At 43.1% G+C, this 20,838-nt stretch overlaps 2 protein-coding genes and 1 long non-coding RNA gene across 4 annotated transcripts in view; 2 read left to right on the plus strand and 1 right to left on the minus strand.

Annotated features, from left to right (window-relative positions):
- The window catches only part of CDK6 (cyclin dependent kinase 6), a 259,075-nt gene extending 258,200 nt beyond the window's left edge, over positions 1-875 (minus strand). Inside the window, exon 1 of one of the 2 annotated variants that reach the window (XM_069587399.1) lies at positions 444-875. The gene's annotated coding sequence lies outside the window, so the exon portion shown is untranslated. The remainder of the gene's footprint in view (positions 1-443) is intronic. The other variant, XM_069587405.1, reaches the window with a different exon arrangement.
- LOC138439121 (uncharacterized) overlaps positions 131-20,838 on the plus strand; it is a 50,725-nt gene continuing 30,017 nt past the window's right edge. Inside the window, exon 1 of the long non-coding RNA XR_011256578.1 lies at positions 131-528. This is a non-coding gene — a long non-coding RNA (uncharacterized lncRNA). The remainder of the gene's footprint in view (positions 529-20,838) is intronic.
- On the plus strand, positions 16,448-16,741 carry LOC138439030 (cytochrome c oxidase subunit 6C-like). The gene has a single exon (XM_069587285.1). The coding sequence runs from the start codon at positions 16,448-16,450 to the stop codon at positions 16,739-16,741; it is 294 nt and encodes a 97-aa protein (XP_069443386.1).

Genomic DNA, 20,838 nt, shown 5'->3' on the forward strand with positions numbered 1-20,838 from the left:
TTCTCTCCCGCGTGAGGTTCCCCAAAGCAGTGCATTTTAAACCCTGAATGTAAATTTCTCGGTGAGTTTCCCAGTGGAGCCTGAGTTCCGTTTGAAGGACTGGATAAGAAGTGTTTGTGTGGGTGTTTGTGCGCAAGGCTGTGTGCGAGCAGGCACAGGAGCTCGGCGTTGGGGGGAGTCCCTCGTGTGGGATGTTTCCCTCTAGTCAGATTAGGAGAAACTCCTGTAGCTCCCCCGAAACTGGCCCCTGTAACCACCCCTCCTCGGATCGTAAGGGGTTAACCAAAGCCGATTCCCAGAACCTACCGCCCCCCCCCTCCCCGCCCCAGTCACCCCCACCCACCCTAGCCGCCGACCCCGGGCCAAGCCCCCAAGTCTTCCCCAAGGACCACCCCCCCACCCTGCACCCTGCTGCCCACCCACCAGAGCGCACAGCGCCTCACCTGAGGGGCCCGGCCGCGGCGGGCCTCGCGAGGGGGCTGCGAGGACCGGTCGACCTTCGCACGTGTCCGCCGCGGCGCGGAGCAGGTAAACCGGCTCGAGGAAGGAGTTAGCGGCGCTCGCTCGGGCGAGGGGGTGGGCACTGCGGCGGAGGGCGGAGGGACGGCGGAGGGCGCCGCCCGCGCGGCGCGCTGGGGGCGGACGGAGGCCGCGGGGCTCCGGCCGGGGCTCGGGGCCCGAGCCGGGGAGGCGGCGGGGGCGGGGTGGGGGGCCCTGGAGGCCGGCGGCCCGCGACCCTCCCGGCGGCCGGGTGGGGGGCTCGCCGCTCAGTGGCCAGCGAGTGTGCAAATTAAAGCCTTCCGGAGAGAGGGGAGGCGGCCGAGCCCCGGCTGTGCTCTGAGCCTCCGGCTCCCCGGCTCTCCGCTCCGAGTGGGGGGCGAGAAAGAGGGGGGAGCTAAATGAAAATTTCCGGCTTTCGCTGCAACTGGAGTGGGGTGACTAAAATAGGAGGCGTGAGAGGGAGAGTGGGATGTGTGGTCGGCAGTCGGCTGAGTTATCAAACCCAGGGTCGCCCAGAGTTGGGGTTTTTGACAGAGTGAGGCAGGCGGGGGGTTTCAGCAGTCAGTGATGTAGACATGGGGAAAACACAAAACGACCGATAATAATCATGAGGGGCCGGTGGGGATGGTAAATACTAACACTTTTCAAGAAACTGAAAAATCAGATCAAAAAATAACTTTATTTAAAAAAATTGGCAGGACGCCTTGCAGAAAAGAAAATACTAATCTGTCCAAGCACTTTTCACTTTCAGCATGAGCTACATTTGTTTTGTTTTCCTTCGCTTCCTTTCGGCCTCACAAAGCCCTATCTTTTCCTTTTGGACGGAGGATATGATTTGGAAATTGTCTGGCACTCTTGTGGTTAACGATCTACTTGAAGGGGCTGGCCGGCTCACAGTTATTAAGTGATTAGTAACTGCCGAGGGTTCACTAAGGTATTTCTGTGGAGGTAAAAAGCCTAAAATTGACTTTAAGTAACAGAACAGCAAGATAATAGACACACGCACACACACACAAAGAAGAGAGAACACGATTCGATGGGTGCTTACTTTAAATGCATTACTGGACTTCTGAAATTTGAAACTTTGTAAGAATGTATACTTTACCTGCTGAGAAAACCTCAATATTTCAGGTGAAAATTAGATTTTGGAGGAAAAGAAAAGTCTTCTAGACTTTTACAATGAAGTAAAACAAAACTTAAAATGACTATTTTTTTGGAAAGAATTCAATATTATCCAAAATCTCTATCTGTAAAATACTTGAAACCCTTTGAAATATCTTAATGCAAACCCTAAAAAAAATGTTATTTATTTCAGGACTCTGTGTAAAAATTAAAACCCAGAAAAATTCTGTTTGAATGAAAAATACTACCACTATAAATCTGTTGACATTTTGAATTAAACTATTTTGCTAATTTCACAGTAGATCAAAATTTTGCTTTATAAAATTGATTCTATAGTATAATGTGAAGTAACAGGTTAGGTAAATAAAAATTGTTGCATTTTCATTAGCAAATATTTTGCAAGGTATTATAATAATTTATTCTTAAAAAATAAAAAGTGTGTGTTTTATGCTTAAGATAGTTCATAAAATACATTTTTTGTGTTTAGAAGCATATCTTCTAAATTAAAATCCAATTTCTGAACAAAATTTATATTAGTAAAGATTAGCTATAATCTCATATACCTTACAAACTTAAGAAAACAAAGTGTTGGAATTTGTATTTCTATAAAATACTGGATCACTACAAATCACTAATTAGACTTTAAACCAGAGACACAAATGGGAATCCTCCATTTTGATAATTACTTACACTATCAATGCTTTTTAAAACAAGATTTATTTGTTGGTAATTAACACATTTATGTAACTCAGAAATAATTGTCAATAAATAGTCATAGGAACCAGCAAATGACTGTAAGAATTTGAGTAAATAATTTGTTTAAAAATAGTAAGCTGTAAATATCTTTTAAATTAACAGAAAAATATCTTTTCTACACTGAGTTGCATTTTTCATTACTGAATTGGATAACAACCATAGATTAATTAGAAACTCCATGATTTAGCTTACTAGATTACTTGAGCAATTTCAAAAACAATGAAACTTTATTTAATGACATAGATTAATACTGAGTGTTACTTACCTCTCTTTATGTCATCTGCTTTCTCTGATACTGTTAATTTGTCATATTCACTCTGCTTGGTTATGGTTCATTCAAACTCCACGTTGGTTAAAGCTTCATATCAGGAAGTTTTACAATGGATTGTATAAAATTAGTAAATACCAGATTGTTTTTGTTTATGGATACCTTCCTTTGTGGGTAACAGGTTATCAACAAAATTTGTGCCAAGTTTATAAACTGTGAACAAAATTCTGACTCCTTTGTTTAGGAGTCCTCCATGAATGAGTACATCATTCCAGAATAATTATTTGTACCAGTATTTTCACACTGCATCTCAGATATTCTAAAGTTGCAAATCACCTTAGTTTTTTAAAAATTGGAATTCATGAATTTCCAGATACGCTGTTGCAGCTTACCCTAAAAGTTTTCTGAGTGTCACGTAAGGGATACATTCCCTGTGTGACCATTTTATACCAAATATCTGTTAAGTTTTTGTTTTTTTTTCCTAAAATAAAAATGAAAATTTTAATTCTGGTCTATACTTTTATAACACTGTTTAAGAAATGAGAAATGTGTTTAAAATTAGTAATTGTATAATGTACATCTAATTCTAAATGATCTCTGATTTATATTAGCCATTTGAGTTTATAAAGTACATTTTCCAGAAACTCAGAAATAAAGTTTTATTAGAATCTACTATAACAATAAGTTTAATTAGAGGTCATGTAAATTTATACTTTTTGTCTACAAAGTTCTGTTTATCATCTTGATTTAAAAAAAAAACTTCTCTGGTTTAATAACTTTGAAATTAGTTACCCTCAATTTTAATTTGACTTATATGTGTATATGAACATTACCTTTATTAAGTAATTACCACAAAAAAACCTGTTATTTCAACAGAAAAGGCATAATATAATTCAGTGCATTTGAATGCATTTTCTCCCCTCCCTCAGGCATTTCTAAGCTGGTGTTTTTTTGGAGGGTTGGCCTTTAAAATATAATATTGAAAATCTGCTAAATATCTTGGAAGAAGTCAACTGTACCACCAAATTTTTCAATTGTAAATTTTGGGACTTTATTTTTTTTAAGTTCAGCCTTCTAAATAAATTGGTTCCCATCAATTTGGAAATGATCTGGATTTTTCTCTTTCTGCTGTTGCATGTGATCTAGTGCACTGCATTTGAGCAGTGGAACTTGAAACGGTTTTGACACTGCCATGAGGCAAACAAATGAATTAGTAGCTTATAAAATTTAAGGAGAAAAGCCAAATAATATTATCTATTGAAAACATTCCATTTTCATGGAATGAAATTACAATTATCCCCATGCAACATGTCAGCACTATGTTCATATCCGTATAATTGTCATCATCTTTTCCATTTTTCCCTTTTGATAGACACTCCTATTCTGTTCCCTTTGTGTATGAGTGTGAATACCTTTATGTTCCTGGCATACTGTTGTGACTCGTTTGAAACATGTTCTTAAGATTCTTTCATCAACTACATTAGAATTCTGAGCGATCAGAAAAGTAACTATGGAAATACACTTAAAAAGATGGTGATGGTCACACTGAAATACCTCCATTTACTTTTCCATTTATAAAGTGTCCTGTCCTATTCGGTGACTTCCTACACTTCTTTTCCAAGAGAATACTTGTATTCTGCACAAGAATGGCCTAACAGTTGTGTCGTCATAGCTGCCTGTGGTTGAGCTAAAAGGTGTACACGTGTTTCAGATAGATTGTTCAGATGAAGCAGTGTAGGTCCAACACAATGGAGGTGAACGATGATAAAGTAGGATCCGGGAGATCCGGGAAGAAGGAGAGAGAAGGTCACCCGGGAGAAGCTCCTTTGAATGGCTTGGTAGTAGGGATATGTGAAGAAGGCATATGCTAAGGTCCCTGGACCAAGAGATGTTCCTCAGTGCTCTAAGTATAGCATGTCCAGACAACTGATTCTTTCCGAATGAGCAGCATTCTGTGTCTCTCCTATTATGCAGTGAACGAGACTGCATAGGGTTTGGGTCCATATTCATGTAACTCTCTTATGTTGTCTCATGATGGATTTCCCCTGAAAATAATACAGAATGGAATTCTTGGCAGAATTCTCTGAGTGTCTAGAAGAAAGTATGTAATAGCATAGCTCTGTGGGTCAAACATTTTACCATGAGTTGAAGACAGGATCTAATTTTTAATGCCCACTTTAATTTCGTTCAAGATTTCTCAAAGCTTTGTATCCCTGATACCCAGCGCAGTAACTGGCAAGTATTTGGGGTCCAATAAATGTTTGTCAATGGGAAAGTTGACTTCATATCCTTTATTCCTTCTTCTTTGGGGACAATCTATTGATTTCCTTCAGAGGGATGTATCAGGATAATTTTTTAAATATAATCCAACCAAAATTTAAGGATGAGTTTGCTGACTTCAGAACCCTAGAAATGAGTCTCTTCTGTCTTCTGCTCCATTTCCTTTTAGCCCTCTTCACTAAATTCTACAGTCCTTTTAAGGCCCAGCTCTTCCTTAAAACCTGGGAGAGTCCCTCAGCCGAACCTCTTTGCTCTAACTCCTAGAGCCCATCTGCTTTTTACCTTCCTCAAAGCTTGGTGCTCTGCTCTCCTGCACCCCAAGCTCCCCGAGAGCATCCACTGTGCCTAGCTCCCTTCCACAATGTCCCAGCACCTGGCAGTGCCATCTGGCCATAGTAGGTGGTCAATGAACACGGCAATGGCGCTTGTCTCTCTGAGGCAGACAGGCGCAAAGCAGCCTGGGATCGTGGGACGTAATTAGGATAACATCTCAAAGTGGAGGGTGGTGTTCCACTTTTCTTAAGCAGGAAAGAACAAGGGCATCCTGCTACTTCGTGTGGATGTCTTAGTGATTTCTCTTGTGTTGCAGAGATTAGTCATTTACAACATTTCTGTCTGAAAGAAAACACGTTCATGTACATTTCTAAATTTGTCTGAAAGACGAATTCTAAAATCTTATCAGAAGGAAACTGTATTTAGGTAATTGTCTGTATTCTCTAACCCTAAACATCCCGATTAAATTATTTTTCTCTGAAAAGAACAAATACTAAAACTCTGAGGGAAGTTAGATACTATAGAGTCCAGAACCTGGAAAGATTACTGATTTTATTTGCCAATATCCTTAATGTCTGTATATCCTAAAGGGCAGAAGCCTTGATTTCTGAGTCGGGAGTTTGTGTTTTACTCCTGGCTCTTCCTCCATCAGCAATGTTCACTGTACCCTCAGGGAACAGATATTTAACCTTTCTGACCTTCAGTGTCTGTGCCTATTAAATGGGTTTGCTAATCGTTCAGGAAGATGTTACGAAAATAGTTTGCAGAGAAGCAGTAAAGAGTTTTACCTTTACAGGAGAAGATATGGGAGTATCATGGAGGCTGCTGGTCCACGTGAAATTTAGGATGAAGTTGCCTACAAACTACTGGGTGACTTTGGGCAACTCAGTGAAGGCCCTGGGTCTTAAGGTCCTTGTCCGTAGAAGATGATGAGACTGGACAATTTGTATGGCGGCTGCACCTTGAAAGTGCTATAGTCTAGTCCAGCATGCCAAGCCTGGCACCATCATGATACATCAGTTTTTTATAGATGCCCTAAATTAGAGTAGTGATAGAAGATGGGACTCTGACATCCAGAGAGGGGTCTGGACCTCAAATGTGAATTACTGGGATCTCTGTAACTTAACTCTCTGGATTTTCAAGACTGAATAGAAATGAGGACTTCAGAAAAACATTAGGAAAATTCACTAGCGTTTTCCTTAGAAATGGAGAGGGAGGAGCCAGGTTTTAATTTTTTTGGCTGAAACTAAATATGATGAGTGAATGACTCAACCCTCATTAATAAAATTTGATCAATAAATTATAATAGTACATATAGAACTAAGATACTCAAGATTAGAAATCATGGATGAAAACAGAAATTCTTCAAAGATACCATAAAAAAAAACTATCATGAATCCTAACTTTGGGAGATGTGATGTATCTGTAAACTATTGTAAACATCAGGGGCCACTGGCCCCCTGTGAGGCAGCGCAGAGTGGGGGGCCCAACGGTTAAAAGCAGTATGCAGTGAATCTGAGGGGCTCCAGCGGAAACCAGAAATTCCGAGAGCTGGTCATCCAAAGCCATTATGATAACGTGCAGAGAAAAGCAGACTCTCTGCTTTTGTTTTCTACCACATCAGCCCTTGTGCGTGGTTTTAAGGTCCTCCCTAGAGGCACAGGGTAAAGAACGTTTAGGCAGCTGGAACCAGAGAGTCCTGGGTTAGAAGCCTGGCTCCACCACGTGGCCCTGGACTAGGTTCTTAAACTTTCAGATCTCTGGTTTCCCTCACTCAGAAAGTAGGGATGCTATCTTCCGCCACAATAGGTCGGTGTGAGAACTAAGTGCATTTAGCAGACCCTTAACCAGCATTAGGACGCAGTCAGTGTCTCTTTCATGAAAGCACATTTCCTAGTCTTTTTATGGACAGCTAACCCTTTGACTGGCAGGTCTTTCTTTTTAACTGGGTTGAAACATCTACCTGTTGCAGAAGGGGCAGCCTGAAACAGAGCACACCTAAAGGGTAGTGGACTTTAACGAAACCACAGCTCCCTCTGGGCATGTGGGGTGTCTCGCCGGAGGCCACTCCGTCTTGTCCAGATCTTGTCCCTGGGCTGTCTCCTCGTCCGTTCCTCACTGTCCTCCGCACTCTCTTCCCTACAAGTGGCTCTATTCTTCCTTTCTCCACTGCTCTGGTGTGGCGGCACCTTGTTCTGCCCCTTCAGTCTGTACCCCAGATTTGCTGGCACTTGTCTCCAGAGCCCTGTGCTCGGCTGCCCCCCTCAAGAGGGCTCTGTTGGTCATGCCTCTGCAGCTGCTGGCTCCTGCTTCTCTCGTTCGCAGTGCGGACTGTTGTTATCCTCTCATCCTCTCCACCTCCTCACTCCACTCCGACCTGATCTTCTTGGCTTAGCAGAAGTGGCCTTAGGTGACTCTGCATTTCCCACCCCATATGCTCTCTTTAGAAACTCTTGAGGGGAACTGCTCTGTAGTTCTTTCTTTCTTTCTTTAACTAATAAATTTTAATTTTTGACTGTGCTGTGTCTTGGTTGCTGCACGGGCTTTCTCTAGTTGCCACGAGCTGGGGCTGCTGTCCATTGCCGTGCTCGGGCTCATTGCAGTGGCTTCTCTCCTTGCGGAGCACAGGCTCTGGAGCACACGGGCTTTAGTGGTGGGGGGGCAGGGCTTAGTTCCTCCATGATATGTGAGATCTTCCGGGACCAAGGATCGAATTTGTGTCCCCTCCATTGGCAGGCAGATTCTTATCCACTGTGTCACCAGGGAAGTCCTCCCCTGCCCTTTTCAGTTTTTATTTTATGTTTTGAACTTCCCAGGGATATCTCCTCAGTTTCCTGTTCTTTGCAACTCCAGGGCTACCTTGTGAGCCATTTTCCTCATAGCTTTCACCTTCTTACCATCAGACAGATGCACCCCCAGATCCTGGAGTTCTCATCTGGCTCCTACTGAGGTCCCCCGGGATGAGAAGACTCCTTCCGTGTGGGATCTGCAGCTCTTATTGCTCCATCTCTAAATCCTGGTTCAGAGTAGGGAGCCACAGGTGCTAGCTAGACGAAAGCTATGGGACCACAGGAAACACAGGGGCCGGCAAATGGTCCTCCATCCGAGCACCGACTGCCCTGCGGAGTAGCAGGCTCTCCTGTTTCCTGCCCGCTCTGGCTTCCGCATGGTCTTCTTTAGGAGTGATCTCTGAAGCGGGGTAGGTAAAGGTCTCCTCCTTTGGGTTGCACCATCCCCACCTCCCCTGACACAGGAAAACACAGAATGGTTGATACAAAGCTCATGGAGCTGCATTGATCTGACCTGTGGGTTCATGGTGGTCAGGAAGAGCCATGAGATCCAGGCAGGGCTGCTTAAGCTTGATTTCTAGACAAAACACAAAACTGATTTAAGATTTTTTTGAGCAGAGAACGTGGCTCTTGGAGCAGTGATAGCATAAAAGTTGTGTACTTGGGTACTAGCAGGGTCAAGAGGCTGAAGTCAGGGAAGCCAAGCTCCTGCAGTGGTGAAAAGACCAAGATGATAAGAATGGATATATATATAGAGAGAATGGCTATAAGAGAGAATTTAGAGGAAACATCTAACAGGATTTGCTTAATAACAAGATAAGCAGAATTATGGGAAGAGTTAACATGTATATAGCCTGCCAGGATATCTCAGGCGCTGTATATAAATTAACCCATTTAAACCTCCTCATTATCTCCAGTTTGCAGACAATGAAATGGAGGCACAGGACCAAACTCCTAACCAGGCTTTGGGTCCAAGGTATCAAAATAATTAATAATAATAATAGTGATAATAATATAGTCCATAATAGATAAAAAGAAAGATGGCAAAAGGAGATGGCCTTAAGCTTTTTTAAAATATTTTTTTGATGTGGACTACTTTTTTGTTTAAAGGATGCTTTTATTTATTTAAAAATAAATTAATTCATTTCAATTGGAGGCTAATCACTTTATAATATTGTGGTGGTTTTTGCCATACATCGACATGAATCAGCCATTGGTGTACGTGTGTCCCCCATCCTGAACCCCCTCCCATCTCTCTCCACCCCATTCCTCTGGGCTGTCCCAGAGCACTGGCTTTGAGCTCCCAGCTTCATGCATTGAACTTGCACCGGTCATCTATCTCACATATGGTAACGTACATGTTTCAATGCTATTCTCTCACGTCGTCCCACCCTTGCCTTTCCCCACATAGTACAAAAGTCTGTTCTTTACGTCTGTGTCTCTTTTGCTGTCTTGCATATACGGTTGTCATTACCATCTTTCTAAATTCCATACATACGCGTTAATATATTGTATTGGTGTTTCTCTTTCTGGCTTACTTCATTCTGTATAATAGGCTCCAGTTTCATCCACCTCATTTGAGCTGACTCAAATGCATTCCTTTTTATAGCTGAGTAATATTTCATTGTGTATACGTACCACAACTTTCCTATCCATTCATCTGCCGATGGACATCTGGGTTGCTTCTGTGTCCCAGCTATTGTAAACAGTGCTGCAGTGAACATTGAGGGTACATGTGTCTCTTTCAATTCTGGTTTCCTCAGTGTGTGCCCAGCAGTGGGATTGCTGGGTTGAATGGCAGTTCTATTTTCAGTTTTTTCTGAGATTTTTTTGATGCGGACTATTTTTAAAGTCTTTATCGAATTTGTTACAAACTGCTTCTGTTTTATGTTTTGGGTTTTTTGGCCATGAGGCATGTGGAATCTTAACTCTCCGACCAGGGACTGAACCCATACCCCCTGCATTGGAAGCGGAGGTCTTAGCCACTGGACCACCAGGGAAGTCCCCTTGGTAAAGGTTTAGGATTTCTACTTTGGAATTTGAGGTGACAGCCAAATGAAAATATCCAGTGGCCACATGGAATATAGAGACTTTCCCATTTGCCTGCGTGTGCTCAGTTGTGTGTAACCCTGCGACCCTGTGGACTGTAGCCCACCAGGCTCCTCTATCCATGGGATTCTTCAGGCAAGGATACTGGAGTGGGTTGCCATGCCCTCCTTCAAGGGAGCTTCCCGTCCCAGGGATCAAACTCAGGTCTCTTATATCTCCTGCAATAGCAGGCGGATTCTTTACCATTTGGGCCACCTGGGAAGCCCCTTTTGGCTAGTTCTGCCTTAAAATACACCTAGATCAAACATCCTGCAGTTTTCCACTGCTGTTTTTAAATGATTCTGCTATTTTCCCCCCTTTGCCATCTGTGGGGCCAGTTGCACGAGGTACATAGAAGAGCCCTGTGCTGGGTAGAATACTCTGCTGTGGCCGCTATAGTAATTTTTAAGCAAGGTGCCTACATACCATTTGGACTGAGCCTGTGAATTTTGTAGAGGGCCTGCCTTTCTGCTGAACATCTGAGATGGACGTTCCGGGTGTGGGCATTCCCTCTACTGTTCAGGCCTCCTTCACCTTCGCGGGGTGTGTGCTCCTCTCACTGCTTCCGTGAAACTGTTCTTCCCCACACCATCACTGATATAATCAGTGCCAGCTTTTTCTTAGTTGTGAGGCTCAGCACTTATCACGCGCTCATTTTCATCTTTTCCAAAAACTCTCTCCTGTCTTAGCTGTCACAAGCCATGACTTCTGCCACTTCATGATTTGATGTTCTTTTGCTTGTACGATGTGAGAGTTGGACCATAAAGAAGGCTGAGCACTGAAGAAATAATGCTTTTGAACTGTGGTGCTGGAGAAGACTCTTGAGAGTCCCTTGGACTGCAAGAAGATAAAACTAGTCCATCCTAAAGGAAATCGACCCTAAATATTCATTGGAAGGACTGATGCGGAAGCTGAAGCTCTAATACCTTGGTCACCTGATGCAAAGAGGTGACTCACTGGAAAAGACCCTGATGCTGGGAAAGATTGAAGGCAAAGGAGAAGAGGGCAGTAGAGGATGAGATGGTTAGATAGCATCACTGACTCAATGGACATGAATTTGAGCAAACTCTGGGAGACAGTGAAGTACAGGGAAGCCTGGCATGCTGCAGTTCATGGGGTTGCAGTCAGACATGACTTAGTGACTGATCAGCCACAATGCTTTGCACCACCAGCTCTTCCTCTGGGTCCTGCCCCACATCTGGAGGTATCTTCTAAGACTCAACAATCATGAGTTGAACTGTTCGTCTGCAAGTTCACTGACTCCCATTTAACCTATCAGAGCATCCCCTGTGGTATGCATATATAAATGGATTTCCATCATCCTTATCCTGATAGTTATCACTGCCTGGACCCTAGCCACAAACCCAACCTGATTCACTCTCTTTTTCTATACTTGTTCTTAATATTTCTGTCTGTTGACTTTATAACTCTTCAAATTTATGATCTCTTTTTACTCTGTTGGTCTTCACTTTTGATAGCTCTACTCAACCACTCGTCCGTCGTAGGGTGTTCCCCAATTCCAAGTATTTTAGGCTACCCTGGGAAATTCTTGGCTTAATCCAGCCCTGTTCCCTGGCCTTTCATCTTGAGCAGGTGCTGGAAGGTGATGCTCCTGCTGAGTCTGTCTTAGCTCTGTTGATGTCCTCTCCCTCCTCTCTGCACATTTAACCCTGAAGCTGAACAAGCCTGACACTGAACTCTGCACCCCAGAGCCACCACGGTCAACCTGCTCTGGCCCGTGAGTATGTTTGCCAAATAACTAGCTTTCAAGCAAGCCCACCCACCTAGGCAGTGCTACTGTATGTCCCTAGTCCATTCTTGATCTTGGTTTCCCAAGGATTATTTCCTATATTCTGTCTTCTCAAATCTCCAGCGCTTTCTTCCCATTCTCATTCCATGATGCCCTACTTTTGATTTCACTGAGAAAATAGAAGAAATGAAGGGAGAAACCCCATCCACTTGCGTGCTTACCCTTCTTGAACTGCTTTCTTTGCTGTCTCCAGCACTCCACTCTCCTACTTTTCTTCTGTTCTCACGGCCTCATCTATTCATTGTTGGTCATTTTTCTTCTTCCAAGCCTCTGGATTGGTGTATAGTCAGGTTGGGCTGCTATAACAAAAATACCATAAGTTGGGCGGTGTAAGCAACAAACATTTATTTCTCATAGTTCTAGAGGCTGGGAGGCCCAAGAATAGGGTGCCACCATGACGACCCTCTTCCTGGCTTATGGACAGTCATCTCCTCACAAGGCAGAGAGCAGAGATTCTTCTCATAAGGGCACCAATCCCTTCATGAGGTCTCCGCCCTTCTGATCGAATTACTTCCCAGCAACCCCCATCTCCACACAGCACCACACCGGGGATTAGGCCTACAGTGTATTAATTTGGGGAGGACACAAACATGGAGACCATATGGCATGTTTTAAGGGTTAATCCTTATAGCTCCTTTCCCCAACTTCATCTAGTGCCATGACTTTAAGTAAATATCATTGCATACTGATCCTCCAAGATTTATACCTTCACCTGGATACGCCTTTTGAATTTCAGATATATATCCAACTGCCTGCATGATATTTGATGCATGTGTGCGTGTATGCTAGGTCGCTGCAGTCGTGTCCGACTCTGTGATCCTATGGACTGTAGCCCACCAGTCTCCTCTTTCCATGGGATTCTCCAGGCAAGAATACTGGAGTGGGTTGCCATGCCTTCCTCCAGGGGATCTTCCTGACCCAGAGATCGAACCCGCATCTCTTATGTCTCCTGCATTGGCAGGCAGCACAAATGTCCAATAGGCATCTCAAATTTAACCCATCCAAAACTGAACTCTTCATTTTCCTCCCCAAACCTACTTCTCCCACGGTTTCTTCCACCTTAGTAAACAAAATCTGTATTCGTCTGGTAGCTTAGTCCAAAATGTAGCAGCTCAGCCTGACTCTGCTCTCCTTTTCAAGCCTTGTATTCTCTCCATTGGTAAAATCCTGCCAGCCGTACAGTCGCACTCCACACCGCTAGAGCAGTCATCCTCATCTATCACCCGGTCTCTTGCAATAGCCTGCTAACTGGTCTTCCTGCTTCTATCCTTGCCCCTTTGCCTTCTCCGCACAGCAGTCAACGTGATGCTTGCTAAGACCGAAGTGAGATCGCATCATTCCCATTCAGTGTCAAAGACTCTCCAGGGTCATCCTGTTTCTCTCAGAGTAGAATCTGAGTCCTTTCCAGGGTTTCCAAGCCTTCCAGTCATGCCCTACTCCATCTCTGTGCTGGTTCTTCTCGCTGCTCCCCCTCCTGCTTCTTCTGCACAGCTGCACTGGCCTCCTAGCTCTTCCTCACGTCCACCAAGCACGTTCATGCCTCGGAGCCTTTCCACTGGCTGTGCCCTCTGGCTGAAATGCTCTTCACCTACACATCAGCATGGCTGTCTGCCTCATTGCCCTCAGGTCTCATTCAGAAGTCTGTAGAGGGACCATCTCTGACAGCTCTGCCTGAGTTGCACTCACTCCGGTTTCTCCATCCATCTTATCTCACCTTATCATCCCTTCTTGGCATTACTGTCATCTGACACATTATATTAATGTTTACTTGTTTAGCATCAGTATCCATTCTACCTCCCAGAATGGAATCTACAGAAGAGCTTTGCTTTGTATCCTCTTGTATTAACTAAAATAGTCACTCAGAGTGGTTACTGAATAAATATTTGTTGAATGAAGAAATGAACTCTCTTCCTATTTCCCGGGCTTACAACTAGTCAGTCCTGGGCTGGGTTCATTAACTTTACTCATTAAGAGTAACTGTCTATAATACATACCTTACTGTGTGCTAAGTCGCTTCAGTTGTGTCTGACTCTTTGCGACCCCCATGGACTGTAATCCGCCAGGCTCCTCTGTCCATGGGATTCTCTAGACAAGAATACTGGAGTGGGTTGCCATGCCCTCCTCCAGGGGATCTTCCCGACCCAGGGATGGAACCTGTGACTCCTGCGTCTCCTGCACTGGCAGGCAGATCCTTTAGCAATAGCGCCACCTGGGAAACCCACATATATTAGTGCAATCCTTCTAAATTTAGGTTATTTCACAACCAACCAACATTCTGTTAGGGGGCTTTAGCTGGGATTGTTCACAAAGGTGCCAATTAAGGATAATTTGATTCAGGCACCATAGGTTAAATTATATCTAAAATCACTAAGACTATAAAATCAGGATATTCAATTGCAATTATCTCTTACACCGAAATGTGTGTGTAACAAGCGTTTGTTTTGTTTAAAATATTTGTCTCTCCTCACATAAAGAGGGGGGAGCAGTTTGAAAACCAGAAATGCCCTGATTCAGATCCATGTCCCAATCCACCACACTTCCTTTCTGCCATCTTATTACAGCAGGTTCTTGCAAGTCGCATGAGCAGCAGTCATGGTGCTTCAGAGTAGAGGCGCTGAAGGCTGGCTATGTTGGTTCAAATCCAAGCTCTGCCACTTGTCAGCTTTGTCTCCTTGGATAAGTTACTTAACTGCTCTGAGTTTCTTTATCCGGGTTAAGGCTCTGTGCCTCTAGGGTTGTCCTGAAGATCTAATGAGATAATTCATGTAAAGCACTTATAGGATTGGCACAAAGAAAGTGCACGTAGCTATGATTTTTGCTGATATTCCTCCTGATGAAACAGCTGTCACTTCTTAAGTGTTTCACGGTCCTTGCTCCTGGGACCTGGCCCGGGACTGACTCCATAGTACTGTGCGTCCAACGGGTACGGCCACCACACCCTTGGAGCCCTTGCTACTTGTGTTCCACAAAAGCTCGGTCTTTTCCCTCCTTTCCTCTCTCCTCCCTTTGTCCCTTCCTTCCTCCTCCTCCTAAGCTCTGCCTTTCCTCACTCTCTTCTCTACTCCTCTCTCACATATTGCACGATCTGTTTTGCATTAGTCTCTCTTTCCTCTCCTCCATTCTTCTGCTGTTTCTCTCTGCTCTCATTCACAGAGGAAGAGTTCTAGAGGGAAAGGGCCTGTCATGTCACCAGGAAGAGTCCCCAGAAGCAAATGTCTTAGACTGCTCACTTCCTGAAGAGTTTTGCTCTTTCAAGCAGGCCCTGCTTTAGAAATCAGAGGCCTTTTATCAAAGACTGTTGGCTGCTCAGGTTAATCAGAAATGCCATCTCAGCATTTCTAACCCATATGTGGGTTATGCCAGCAGCATCCACGAAATGCTTTAGAAAACACTGTCGTGTCTTCTCAGCAATCACAGGCAAACCATGAAATCGACCATGACCAACTGTATTGCTCGCTGCTTTTAAGGAACATCAATGAAATAATGTGGTCACTGTGGTGCTTAATAATATTCAATTCCAGTGATGGTGAGAATGCAGAAAGGAAGGAAAGACATGTTCAGTGGAAACTTTTTTTTTTTTTTTCCCTTTTTCCCTATTAGATTAGGAGCTCCGTGATGGAAGGGACCATGCCTGCTGTAGTACTGAGGTATACAACTAGCATCTGGCTTAGACCTTACTCAGAATATGTGTTCAGTAAATAAACATGCCCTGAAGTTTCACTTCTCAAGAATTAGACAAATGTGGTAAAAAATTCTGAGTATACAAAGACAACAAGAAGAAAACCATGAATAAGGATGGTGCTTTATGGGACGGTCCTTCAGGTAGCTTTGTAAAACATAAAAGTCTACGAACTAATTAGAAAACATCATTGAAAACATCACAATTCTCTACAGTTCTATGAATTTTTATACCATCTCTTTTGTGACAATTACTACTGAAAATTATAGTGATATGGAAGTATATCTCAATTCTTCCTATTATTGATTATTTATTATTCTATTACTTGGAGAACAAGCTCCTACTGTTTCACCATACACATCATATACTTCAGTACCTATTTGCTAAATAAATGGTTAAATGGTGAAGTTACATGCATGTGTGCTAAGTCCTAACTTCACCATTTAATCATTTGAATATTGTGCTAAATCGCTTCAGTCATGTCCAACTCTTTGCAAGCCTATGGACCATCACCTGCCAGGCTCCTCTGTCCACGGGATTCTCCAGGCAAGAACACTGGAGTGGGTTGCCATGCCCTCCTTCAGGGAATCTTCCTGACCCAGGGATTGAACCCATGTCTCTTGAGTCTCTTATGTCTGCTGCAGTGGCAGGCAGGTTCTTTACCACTAGTGCCACCTGGGAAGCCCATTTCTGGTCATTCAGAATATTTGAAAAGGTTTCACAAAATTGGATGGCCTTATGAAGCAAAAATTACTACCTATATAATCTGTATGGACTGATATTAGAACATAAAATTTTTAAAGTCACAATTATGTTAAACATATGTTATCTCTTTTGATTCAAAAAGCACTTCACGATCTTTAAGTTATAAAATTAGGTCCATGTCTCCATCAGTCTGGAAGGACGTCATTGTTGGGCCATCAAGGAGAAAAACTACCATTTCCAGTTCTTCGACAAAAGCTCAGATGCATGGCTTTCTGGCCAAGCATCTGCAGTTTCATATTGTTGGAACATTCATTGTCTCCCTGGGAACTGCAACTTTCTGTAACTTTGCTGTAGCTGAACCAGGAAACAAGGCATATGCAGATTTCTATAGAAATTATGACTCCATGAAAGATTTTGAGGTGAAGAGGAAGGCTGGTATCTTTCAGAGTGCAAAAGGATTTGAAATATAAAGCATTTCTTTGCTCGAGTTCCATGGAAGTTTGTCACTTACCTGTGTTCCTGAAGCATGAAACTATGAATATCTGGGCTGAAGAACAGTCTCTCAACAGATAAATGATGAACTAATACTGTGGGCACTAAAAAAATGTAAAAGAAACCAATTCAGTTCAGTTCAGTCGCTCAGTCGTGTCCGACCCTTTGCGACCCTGTGAATTGCAGCACGCCAGGCCTCCCTGTCCATCACCAACTCCCGGAGTTCACTCAGACTCACGTCCATCGAGTCAGTGATGCCATCCAGCCATCTCATCCTCTGTCGTCCCCTTCTCCGCCTGCCCCCAATCCCTCCCAGCACCCCAAAATGTAACTTAATCTATTTTTGGTCTACCGGTATTTTACCAAGACTTTAAAATAAACCTGCTTTTTCAAGTTGTTTAGTTGAATGGATTCTGAATAAAAAGCGATTTTATATTCTGGTTGGAAAGATTTAAAGAGGCTGAATTACCTGAGAAAGACAGTATAACCCTAAACCAAAGTGATAGAAATAACTGTCCTTTAATTTTCCTTTAATACATTTGTATCTCATCATATTACATTTCTAGACCAAAATGGTTTGTGCATTTCTGTTGGTTGAGCAGGAGGAAATCATTATAATGAAAAGAAGTTATTGAAAATGGTCCATGTTGTGTAATTCCCAGGATAAATGGGCTGAGTAGCAAATATTTCTGTTGTGAACTGTTTCATACTGAAATGTGCATTATTAAACCCATTTGTTGAACACATTGAAAGATCGAATATCTTCCTCACCCGACGCTGCAAAATGTTTATTTGCTAGTCCCCTCCTTCCTCTGCTGCTTGGATCTTGATAGATATTGTTTCTGGGTTTTCTGGAATCCATTCACATGAGAGGGGAAAAAAAAATCATAGATGAAGAAACCAGAAAAACAGAATTTACGATTTATAAACACATACTTTAAACAAGATCATAAGAAATTTAAAATAGTATACCTAATAGAAACAGCATGTGGAAAGCATATAGGACAATGGTGCGTGGTGGGTGACTATTTTTTTATACTAGCATGAAGCTCCTACATGTTTGAAGAACATAAAAAACCAGTAGCCATCCAGCTATAAGAATCTGAGTATAGCAGAAGAATGCTAGTGATCAAGATGGTTCAGGGGTGATGTTATGCTCCTTTGATTTTGTAACTATGTTACTTTATGTATACCGTGTATTTAAGTAATATGATTTTACTGCCCTTTAAAACACTGTGTGTGCAATCAATCGTTTTTATTTCATTTAGAGTAATTATATGTGGGTTTGATTCCATGTGCCAATTATCTCCCCAAAAAGCCTCTGCTGAAAAGCCAACAGAACCTTCAGAGACTTAGAGTTGGAGTTTATAGCATCTGGAGTGGAAGGAGCGGAAACTAGTCTTCTTTTGTGACTATCCTTTTCTTTCTTCTCCAGTAACTCCACTTAATCTAGCATTGAGTTGGAGTAGGACATCTAGGTGTAGGTTTATTTGTTTACTCATTCAATCAATAAACATCTATTAAGTGGCTACCACGTGCCAGCTTGGTACTAAGGATGTAAGAAGCTGTTGATGCGGCATCGAACTTCTGGAGAGATTTTAAGGTCAAACATCTAGAATTGTAAGTCAGATAAATGGGAGTAAAAATGTCTTTGAAGCAGATGAAAACTGAGGGAAGTTAAGTGGAGAGACAGGTTTATGCTGAGGATGTGTGGATAGAGGTATGAATTATATTTGATTCTTTAGGGTTTCCCAGGTGGCTCAGGGGTAAAGAATCCACCTGCCGATGCAGGAGACACAGGAGTCACAGGTTCAATCCCTGGGTCAGGAAGAGCCCCTGGAGGAGGAAACAGCAACCCACTCCAGTATTTTTGCCTAGGAAATTCCACGGACAGAGGAGCCTGGTGGGCTACAGTCCACAGGGTTGCAAAGAGTCAGACATGACTGAGCATACACACGTATATAGGAAGTCTTCGCCATGAATGATAGAGGGAAGATACATGAGATTTTGAGGTACATAGATAAAAATTAGGTGCACAGAATTATTGGGGAAATATTCCCTGCAATGAATCAGGGGGGTTTTGCTGGCATTCCTGGCGCTGTTGTAGCCAGCATGTGTTATAGGGAGCTGGAGAATTCCCAGGTTTTTTCCAACAATGTTCCTGGGCATAAATAGAAAACTGGACAGTGTGCCTGGGGTGGGTTTCCCAGTGACAGGGTGGGTCCCAAGAACATGATTGGTCCTTATTGTTAGAGAAGGTAGTAACGGGCTGAGTCGAGGGTTCCTAGGTAGGTCAAGCAAGGATTTAGTGTTCACTGAACTCGGTGAGCAGAAAGCAGGGAGGGACAGGAGGGGCAGAGGTGCAGTGGTAGATATGGGACTGTCTATAAAAAGCAAGCAGTCCAGGCACCTCTAATGGTTAAATTCAGAGAGTGATTCTGCTGAACATGGCTGAAGTAGGGTGGAATTGGAAGACTGCAGTGAACAAGATCGTGTGACTACAGGTACAGTGACTGATGGATCTCTAGGATGAGTTTTAAAGATGTCAGAAGTGATGATGAGGTGTGAGGCTGTGGAGGAAAATTAGCCAGGTGCCGTGTTCATCTAGAAAGGTGGAAGTGGGTCTCATGAGAGTTTAAACAACAGCTGTGGTGCCTTTAAGAGAGTGGAACAGCCAACTGATGTCAATTTTATACAGAGAGGAAAAAGAAGTAGACAGTGAGTTGTCCAAAAGTTTATAAAGTCTTGGTTTGTAAATTACCGGGGGAAAAACTCCAAGGGGCCAGAAATTGTTTAGAAGGCATCTATAATACAATATACACTATACATAATGAGACAACTGCATTTTTACTAGATTCAGTCACTTCAGTTCAGTCACTCAGTCGTGTCGGACTCTTTGCGACCCCATGAACCGCAGCACGCCAGGCCTCCCTGTCCATCACCAACTCCCGGAGTTCACCCAAACCCATGTCCATTGAGTCGGTAATGCCATCCAACCATCTCATCCTCTGTCGTCCCCTTCTCCTCCTGCTCTCAATCTTTTCCAGCATCACGGTCTTTTCCAATGAGTCAGCTCTTTGCATCAGGTGGCCAAAGTATTGGAGCTTCAGCTTCAACATCAGTCCTTCCAATGAACACCCAGGACTGATCTCCTTTAGGATGGACTGGTTGGAGCTCCTTGCAGTCCAAGGGACTCTCAAGAGTCTTCTCCAACACCACAGTTCAAGAGCATCAATTCTTCTGCACTCAGCTTTCTTCACAGTCCAACTCTCACATCCATACATGACTACTGGAAAAACCATAGCCTTGACTAGACAGACCTTTGTTGGCAAAGTAATGTCTCTGCTTTTTAATATGCTGTCTAGGTTGGTCATTACTTTCACTCCAGGGAGCAAGCATCTTTTAATTTCATGGCTGCAGTCACCATTTGCAGTGATTTTGGAGCCCAGAAAAATAAAGTCAGCCACTGTTTCCACTGTTTCCCCTTCTATCTGCCATGAAGTGATAGGACCGGATGCCATGATCTTAGTTTTCTGAATGTTCAGCTTTAAGCCAACTTTTTTACTCTCCTCTTTCACTTTCATCAAGAGGCTCTTTAGCTCCTCTTCACTTTCTGCCATAAGGATGGTGTCATCTGCATATCTGAGGTTATTGATATTTCTCCCAGCAATCTTGATTCCAGCTTGTGCTTCCTCCAGCCCAGCGTTTCTCATGATGTACTCTGCATATAAGTTAAATAAGCAGGGTGACAATATACAGCCTTGACGTACTCCTTTCCCTATTTGGAACCAGTCTGTTGTTCCATGTCCAGTTCTAACTGTTGCTTCCTGACCTGCATACAGCTTTCTCAAGAGGCAGGTCAGGTGGTCTGGTATTCCCATCTCTTGAAGAATTTTCCACAGTTTATTGTGATCTACACAGACAAAGGCTTTGGCATAGTCAATAAAGCAGAAATAGATGTTTTTCTGGAACTCTCTTGCTTTTTTGATGATCTAGCAGATATTAGCAATTTGATCTCTGGTTCCTCTGCCTTTGCTAAAACCAGCTTGAACATCTGGAAGTTCACGGTTCACAT

This window comes from Ovis canadensis, chromosome 4 (assembly GCF_042477335.2).
Source record: "Ovis canadensis isolate MfBH-ARS-UI-01 breed Bighorn chromosome 4, ARS-UI_OviCan_v2, whole genome shotgun sequence".
Taxonomy (NCBI): domain Eukaryota; kingdom Metazoa; phylum Chordata; class Mammalia; order Artiodactyla; family Bovidae; genus Ovis; species Ovis canadensis.